The following is a 9,998-nucleotide window of genomic DNA, read 5'->3' on the forward strand; positions in this document are numbered from 1 at the left end:
AATAATAGAAAATAGTGGAAACTGTTACTTAGTGGGAAAGAAAACGTGGAAACCGTCCCTTAGTGGGAGAAGGAAACCTAACAGGTTTTGAAAACGGTTTTGACCTAAAAAATGCAGCTATATATATGGATATAAGGGCTGGACGTTTTTTTACATGATTCTGACTGCGGTTTCTACTAGAATTTTGCCCACCCAAAATTCTCTATTTTCGGTTATTGTTTGGGTAACACAGTAGAAGACTGTGGAAATCTGCTAGTGTGTTTTCAACTGAGGAACTGGAGAACGACATAGATTTGGTGTGTTTACGCTTTAAGAGGTAATCCTAAAATCTCCATACGTGCTAGTTGTTTAGATTACACGTGAATAAGATTCTGTTATTGCTTCCGCTGTGGTATATATTCCTACAGATACATCAATGCATATGGTGCAGGGTATGAACCTTCTGGATCACCCAATTTGTAGGCACTGTGGAAAATCCAGAAGACTAGTGGTGTTATCACACAGCCCATGGCAGTTCCTATGACTTGGCTAAAGAACATGGAACGAGGCGATGTAAGCGTTAAGTAACCAGCCTTGAAATCTCCCATCAAGCCAGAAGCTGTATCTAGTATGCTCATCACCAATCCACATGAAGCAAGGCCAGCAATCACTCCACCATTTTGCAAACCAACCCAATAACTAAATGTAAGGATTGCAATTTTCCCGTAATATGAGGCCAGGGACCAATCAGTGAGGCCACTTCCATAAGAATTGCAGAAGGCCAAAACTGGAGCAATTACATAGGCAACCAGAATGTGATACCATTTCAATGAGTGGAAGATAATTGGCACCACAATGATAGATATGACTGCAATACCAACGTATCCGCCAATGGCTGCCCAGATGGGGATCTGGTCTTTCAAGGAGTACTCGTTTTTTCTCTTCGTGTCATAGTCTTCTAAGGACTCTTCACCTGACTCATCTTCCTCTTTCCTCTTTTGGAAACTTAAGGCCGTGACCACTAACATGTAAGCAAAATGGAATAGACCATCTCCAAACATCATGGCAATTGCGATAAATACCCTATATCCTTGGATACAATGAAGACTTGATGCGGATAAGTGGTCAGAGTACCAGTCGCCTTTCTTTGCTTCGATCATTGGCCACATGATAGCCCACGATATAATGGCACCAATTAGCAACGAAACATTAACCATGTACGGGCAGAGCATACCAACTCCAACATATACAACAACAACAACCCCATATAATTCCACTTAGTGGGGTCTGGGAGGATAGTGTGTACGCAGACCTTACCTCTACCCTGGGGTAGAGAGGCTGTTTCCAAATAGATCTCCGGCATCCTTCCCTCCAAGAACTTCCCATCTTGCTCTTGGGGAGACTCGAACTCACAACCTCTTGGTTGGAAGTGGAGGTTGCTTACCATCAGAGCAACCCCATTTGAATACATAACCGTAAACATAAATTCTATAAAAAAGCGACCAAATTTGATCTGTTAAGAAAAGCGACCAAAGTTGGTCGCCAAACTACCGAAAATAATAAAAAAAATATTTGAAATAATTTAGCGACCATAGTTGGTCGCTATTTGGACACAAATTTAGTCAAACTGTTGACTGGACTGGTCAGACTTGCTTGGTCAAAGATACACTGAGTTTAGCGACCAATGTTGGTCACAAAAGTGGGACCCACACAAATTTTTTTAATAATTTTATTATTATTTTATAAAACTTATAAAATATAAATATATATAATTTAAAACTTGCGACCAAAGTTGGTCGCTAACTGAAGGATAAGAAGATAGCGACCAACTTTGGTCGCTAAAGTGGGACCCAGTTATAATATTTTAATAAATATATATTTATGTAAAAAATTTATAAAATATAAATAAATATAATTCAAAATTTAGCGACCAAAGTTGGTCGCCAATGTGGGACCCAGTTCTAACGTTTAACAATTTTTATTATTAATTTAAATATTATATAAAATATAAATAAATCTGATTAAATTTTAGTGACCAAATTTGGTCTCTAATTTAAATTGATGTACATTTAGTGACCAACTTTGGTCGCTAAATTAAATTCATTTAAAGTTAGCGACCAAAGTTGGTCTCTATATGGTAAAATTTAAAAATCACTTTTGTGTTTACTATGTAAATAATATAAATGTAAGTCGTTAATAATTTTGTAATACAAGGGATGAATAGTACTACGAAGCGGGCGTGTGTGTCTATATATACAATATATGTACTTACGTTATACTATGCACTAAGTATAAGTGTATGAGGTAATACCGTATCGAATATAGCTTATATATATAATATATGTACTTACGCTATACTATACACTAAGTATAAGTGTATGAGGAATACCGTATCGAATACAACTTATATATATAATATATATACTTATGCTATACTATGCACTAAGTATAAGTGTATTAGGTAATACCGTATCGAATACAACTTATATATATATATAATATATATACTTACGCTATACTATGCACTAAGTATAAGTGTATGAGGTAATACCGTATCGAATACAGCTTATATATATATATATATATAATATATGTACTTACGCTATACTATGCACTAACTATAAGTGTATTAGGTAATACCGTATCGAATACAGCTTATATATATATATATATATATATATATAATATGTACTTACGCTATAATATGCACTAAGTATAAGTGTATGAGGTAATACCGTATCGAATACAGCTTATATATATAATATATGTACTTACGCTATACTATGCACTAAGTATAAGTGTATGAGGTAATACCGTATCGAATACAGCTTATATATATAATACTTATATATATATAATATATGTACTTACGTTATACTATGCACTAAGTATAAGTGTATGAGGTAATACCGTATCGAATACAGCTTATATATATACAATATATATACTTACGCTATACTATGCACTAAGTATAAGTGTATTAGGTAATACCGTATCGAATATAGCTTATATATATATATATATATAATATGTACTTACGCTATACTATGCACTAACTATAAGTGTATGAGGTAATACCGTATCGAATACAGCTTATATATATACAATATATATACTTACGCTATATTATGCACTAAGTATAAGTGTACTAGGTAATACCGTATCGAATACAACTTATATATATATATATATATATATATATATAATATATGTACTTACGCTATACTATGCACTAAGTATAAGTGTATGAGGTAATACCGTATCGAATACAGCTTATATATATACAATATATATACTTACGCTATATTATGCACTAAGTATAAGTGTACTAGGTAATACCGTATCGAATACAGCTTATATATATATAATATATGTACTTACGCTATACTATGCACTAAGTATAAGTGTATGAGGTAATACCGTATCGAATACAGCTTATATATATATATATAATATATGTACTTACGCTATACTATGCACTAAGTATAAGTGTATGAGGTAATACCGTATCGAATACAGCTTATATATATACAATATATATACTTACGCTATATTATGCACTAAGTATAAGTGTACTAGGTAATACCGTATCGAATACAGCTTATATATATATAATATATGTACTTACGCTATACTATGCACTAAGTATAAGTGTATGAGGTAATACCGTATCGAATATAGCTTATATATATATAATATATGTACTTACGCTATACTATGCACTAAGTATAAGTGTATGAGGTAATACCGTATCGAATATAGCTTATATATATATATATATATATACATACGCTATACTATGCACTAACTATAAGTGTATTAGGTAATAGCGTATCGAATACAGCTTATATATATATATATATATATATATATATATATATATATATATATATTTGTTTTTTGAAATAGCGACCAACTTTGGTCGCTATTTTGGTCAAACGGTCAGAATATAGCGACCAAAGTTGGTCGCTATGTCTAAAAATGCAAAACTGTTTTACCCACCAAAATAGAGACCAACGTTGGTCGCTATTTTAATTACATAACTCTCAAAACCGGGATCCCCTCCCATTCTTTCTAAAAAATTCCCAAAATCCCTCTTTTCTCTCTCACACTCAAACCCCACCCCCTTTCCAACTACCACCACCAGGCCCCACCCACGCCACCAACGACCACCGCTCAGCTGCCGTCGTTGTCGTCGCCGTCGCCTCTGCCGCTGTTGCGTCTCTCCTTCTCCACCTCCTAAAAATTCAAGGTTAGAATTACAAACCTAGGGTTTCAATTAGTGTTTCAATTGTTTATTGTTTCAACCTAGAATTAGTGTTTCAATTGATTATTTAACATTGTATTAAAACCTAGGGTTTAGATTGTATTTATCATTATTTAACATTTTATAGAAATCTAGGGTTTAGGGTATGGGTTGAATATTTAGGCTAGGCTTTATTGAGTATTTCTCCTTCAATATTTTAGTAAGCAATAGATACTAATTTAACGTCAAAGACTTGATTCATAGGTAGATATATATTAGGGTATAAATTGAACTTTTAGTTTAATCTTGATTAGTTTATAGGTAGATATTTAATATAGACAAATGATAGTATATTTGGATTTTCTCTTAAAGTTCAAGACAATGTTAATGTTTAAGGCCTTAAGCGAATCGTTGCGTGGCTCTTGTTTGAGTACAACGAGTCGCCCACTTTTAGGATATAAATTGAACTTTTAGTTTAAGTTTAAACTCGTAGGATACGAATATAACTTATAGTTTTTAGGTTTTGTTCTTGTGAATTGAACTTGTAGGATATAAATTGAACCTTTTAGGATACGAGTTGAATTTTTAGGATATGAATTGAACCTTTTAGGTATGAGTTGAACCTTTAGGATATAAATTGAACTTAAACTCGTAGGATATGAATATAACTTTTAGTTTTTAGGTTTTGTTCTTGTGAATTGAACTTGTAGGATATAAATTGAAGCTTTTATGTATGACTTGAACTTTTTAGGATATGAATTGAAACTTTTAGGATATGAGTTGAACTTTTAGGAAATAAATTGAACCTTTAGCATGTGTATTGAACCTTTAGGATATGACTTGAACTTTTAGTTTATGTTTAAACTCGTAGGATATGAATATAACTTTTAGTTTTTAGGTTTTGTTCTTGTGAATTGAATTTTTAGGATATGAATTGAAACTTTTATGATATGAGTTGAACTTTTAGGATATAAATAGAAATTTTAGGATATGACTTGAACTTTTGTGGATATGAATTGAACCTTTAGGATATAAATTGAACTTTTAGTTTATGTTTAAACTCGTAGGATAAGAATTGATGAACTTTTAATTTTTAGGTTTTGTTCTTGTGAATTGAACTTGTACGATATAAATTGAAGCTTTTATGTATGACTTGAACTTTTTACGATATGAGTTGAAACTTTTAGGATATGAGTTGAACTTTTAGGAAATAAATTGAACCTTTGGGATATGTATTGAACCTTTAGGATATGACTTGAAGTTTTAGTTTATGTTTAAACTCGTAAGATATGAATATAACTTTTAGTTTTTAGGTTTTGTTCTTGTGAATTGAACTTGTAGGATATAAATTGAAGCTTTTATGTATGACTTGAACTTTTTAGGATATGAATTGAAACTTTTAGGATATGAGTTGAACTTTTAGGAAATAAATTGAACTTTTAGCATATGTATTGAACCTTTAGGATATGACTTGAACTTTTAGTTTATGTTTAAACTCGTAGGATATGAATATAGCTTTTAGTTTTTAGGTTTTGTTCTTGTGAATTGAACTTGTAGGATATAAATTAAAACCTTTAGGATATGAGTTGAATTTTTAGGATATAAATAGAAATTTTAGGATATGACTTGAACTTTTGTGGATATGAATTGAACCTTTAGGATATAAATTGAACTTTTAGTTTATGTTTAAACTCGTAAGATAAGAATTGATGAACTTTTAGTTTTTAGGTTTTGTTCTTGTGAATTGAACTTGTAGGATATAAATTAAAACTTTTAGGATATGAGTTGAATTTTTAGGATATAAATAGAAATTTTAGGATATGACTTGAACTTTTGTGGATATGAATTGAACCTTTAGGATATAAATTGAACTTTTAGTTTATGTTTAAACTCGTAAGATAAGAATTGATGAACTTTTAGTTTTTAGGTTTTGTTCTTGTGAATTGAACTTGTACGATATAAATTGAAATTTTACAATATGACTTGAACTTTTTACAATATGAGTTGAACCTTTAGGATATGACATGAACTTTTGTGGATATGAATTGAAGGTTTAGGATATGAATTGAACTTTTAGTTTATGTTTTGGAATTTTAGATTGCCAGAGGATTATTAGAAGAGGTTGATGACGTTATTAGACATGCAATAGAACTTCCACCAAGAATAACTAAGACACAGTACCTGGCAAAGTCTGCATTTAATTGTTCTTCTCATTAGCGACAATGATGATGAGAAGGCAATGACATGTGTTTCAAATAGTGATGGTGTAGGTAGGAATTTAGTATTTTCTAAGTAGATAAAAGAAGAGTTTATAGAGTAATTTTGTATTTCATTTTTCATGAGGAAAAGAAGTTTAATTGAGAGTGACAAGGTTGATGAAGACGGAATGTGTTCCGTTGGTCATGGCAGTTCCCATAGAATGGGGATCATAAGACTCTATGATGACAGAGATTATAGGAAGTTTTGTTCTAAATTTTCTTTCAAGTCTGATCCGTACAAGCTTAATGTGATACTAGTGATATTTCTTCAGATTCAGACAATGATTTGACCGACAAAAGTATGGAAATGCTCTAAAAAAAATTAAAGGTAAAATCTAATACTGTATCGAATATAGCTTATATATATATAATATATGTACTTACGCTATACTATGCACTAAGTATAAGTGTATTAGGTAATACTGTATCGAATATAGCTTATATATATAATATATGTACTTACGCTATACTATGCACTAAGTATAAGTGTATTAGGTAATACTGTATCGAATATAGCTTATATATATATAATATATGTACTTACGCACCATCGGGTGTCGTGATGGCGCCTACTATCGGAGCTAGGCAAGCCAAATATTTAAAACATCTTTCCTGCTTTCTTTCAAACAATATAATAAACGAGACAAAATCTAAGCGGAAGACTTTAAATCTAAAGCAACTGAAAACCAAAAGTGCGGAAGTTTAATACACATCACTACCCAAGGTCTGGTATCACTAGCTCACGGACTACTACAGAATACTACAATCAATGTTTGAAGGGAAAATACATCATGTTTGTCTGATACAAGATAAACAAACAAAGAAAAACATGGAAAGGGACTTCGGCCTGCGAACGCCAGCTAGGCTACCTCGAGAGTCCCTGGACTGAAGATAGCTCCCAGAAGTCCTACTGCTGCGGTCTGTAAGCTGCTCCCTGATATGTGCACCAATGCTGGTAAATGCCTGGCCTAACCCCGGCGAAGAAGTGACGAGGCTAGACAGTACCTACCACAATTAACCTGTACAGATATATATACAACAAGTGCAAGAAAAATATATATATATATATATATATATACAACACGTGCAAGAAAACAATAACAAGATAATACAAAGTAAAACTGGGAGGGGACATGCTATCGGGGAGTAACAGATATAAATGAAATATCGGAAATAAGCAGAAGAGACTCCGGTTCCCATGATGTATATATATATATATATATATATATATATATATATATATATAAGTGGACGGCGTGCCACACGATCCCATAATATCATATATAAGTGGACGGCGTGCCACACGATCCCATAATATCATATATATAAGTGGACGACATGCCACACGATCCCATAATATCATATATAAGTGGACGGCGTGCCACACGATCCCATAATATCATATATAAGTGGACGGCGTGCCACACGATCCCATAATATCATATATATAAGTGGACGGCGTGCCACACGATCCCATAATATCATATATAAGTGGACGGCGTGCCACACGATCCCATTTCATCTTTATCACAGTGCACAATATGACACCGTGTCAAGACCCAAATCCCGGTCGTGATGACGCCCAACACACTACTAGGCAAGCCCGACCATTATTCAACACTTAACCCAATTTATCAAAAATAGCGGAAAAAAATATCAATTAAGCAAGATTAAAGTACTGAAGATTTTTAAAAAATACACAATATAATCTCACTAGGACCCGGTGTCACGAATTTGAGCCTCTAGAATACAGAATATCATCCTAATACACGGTATATCCAAAGTCCGATAATGCGGAAATAAAGAGATAGGATAGGAGGGAGAAGATCAATGGCTGCGAACGCCGTACAGTTACCTCGATACTCCCAGAGGCTGGATCTGTTGATCAACTGGATCTATTGAGACTGAGACTCCCCTGGATCTGCACACAAGGTGCAGGGAGTAAAGTGAGTACTCCGACCCAGTGAGTAATAAAAGTAACTACAATCCGAAGATAAGAAAATCCAGTAAATACACAAAGTAAGCTACAATCCGTATATACAGCAACATATGGAACTGAGCAGCTAAACACCAGTATAAATACAAATACATGAATGTAATGCAATGCATATGATGGTACATTCCAGTACCCACTGCGGCGTGCAGCCCGAGCCATCCATATTTATTTATCGTCGACGGTGCTCACTGGGGGTGTGTACAGACTCCGGAGGGGCTCCTACAGCCCAAATGCAATATCTTGGTTAGTCATTGTTACCTGACCGGTCAGCCATTGTTACCTGACCAATTTATATCATACAGTGCCATTGTTACCACTGTTCAAGTATATCATCCAGTGTCATTGTTACCACTATTTCAAGTATATCACACAGTGTCATTGTTACCACTGTTTCAAGTATATCACACAGTGTCATTGTTACCACTGTTTCAAGTATATCATCCAGTGTCATTGTTACCACTGTTTCAAGTATATCACACAGTGTCATTGTTACCACTGTTTCAACTATATCACACAGTGTCATTGTTACCACTGTTTCAAGTATATCACACAGTGTCATTGTTACCACTGTTTCAAGTCACTTTATAATCAGTCCAGAAAATAATATAATAAGCCCCTTGGGCATTTACAAAACAGAAGTTCCCACCCCGGAATACATTTAAAAATATCATTTAAGTTTTCAACACTTAGAATTATGGCTGAGTTTGCAAAACAGCATTTAAAACCTTGGACTGAAATTAAATGATATGCAAATCATGCTAAGCAAGGAGCTTGTGTTACATTATTCGAATTAAAAGCAATCAAGACTCACGGTCATGCTAGACTCCGGTGCATAGATAACTGTCACCATGCCTATACACTGTACTCCACATTAGCAAGTAGCAAATATCATCCTAATCCTATTCCCTCAAGCCAAAGTTAGAACAAACACTTACCTCGAATGCTCCAAACTCAACTCACGCTTCTAGTACAGCTTTACCTCTTGATTCCACCACCAATCCGCTCGAATCTAGTCATAAGTTACTTAATCACATTAATAATTACTAAATGAATCATCCCCAATGCATGAAAATAGATTTTTCAAGGTTTTTCCCAAAAATGTCAAAAATACCCCCGGACCCACGTGGTCGAACTCGAGGTTCGGACCCAAACCCGGTTACCCATTCCCCCATGAATCCAAATATATGATTTGTTTTTAAATCGGACCCCAAATTGAGGTCCAACTTCTCAATTTGTAGAAAACCTAGGTTCTACCCAAAACACCCAATTTTCCCCATGAAAATCTTTGATTTGAAGTTGAAATTATGTTAAAAGATATTAAGGAATAAAGAAATTAAGTTAGAAATCACTTACCAATCGTTTTGAAGAAGAAAAGTTGTTTGGAAATCGCCTCTTAGGTTTTGGGTTTTTGAAAAGTGGAAAAATGACTAAAAATCCCGAATTTATACATTTTTCTGGGGGCTGGCGCGAACCGCACAGAAATGCACCGCGGCCGCGCGGAGAGAGGGGAGAGGTGGGC

General features: G+C 33.8%; 1 protein-coding gene across 1 annotated transcript; it reads right to left on the reverse strand.

Moving 5' to 3' along the window:
* Positions 1–401: 401 nt before the first annotated feature.
* Positions 402–1,196, reverse strand: LOC107803651 (putative metal-nicotianamine transporter YSL7). Its single transcript, XM_016627418.1, has one exon. The coding sequence runs from the start codon at positions 1,194–1,196 to the stop codon at positions 402–404; it is 795 nt and encodes a 264-aa protein (XP_016482904.1).
* Between the last annotated feature and the right edge of the window lie 8,802 nt (positions 1,197–9,998).

Source organism: Nicotiana tabacum, chromosome 5, assembly GCF_000715075.1.
Source record: "Nicotiana tabacum cultivar K326 chromosome 5, ASM71507v2, whole genome shotgun sequence".
Lineage (NCBI taxonomy): Eukaryota > Viridiplantae > Streptophyta > Magnoliopsida > Solanales > Solanaceae > Nicotiana > Nicotiana tabacum.

Bases quoted from the DNA above. Each gene is read 5' to 3' on its own strand.
- LOC107803651 (XM_016627418.1), bottom strand. From the start codon at position 1,196: ATGGTTAATGTTTCGTTGCTAATTGGTGCCATTATATCGTGGGCTATC.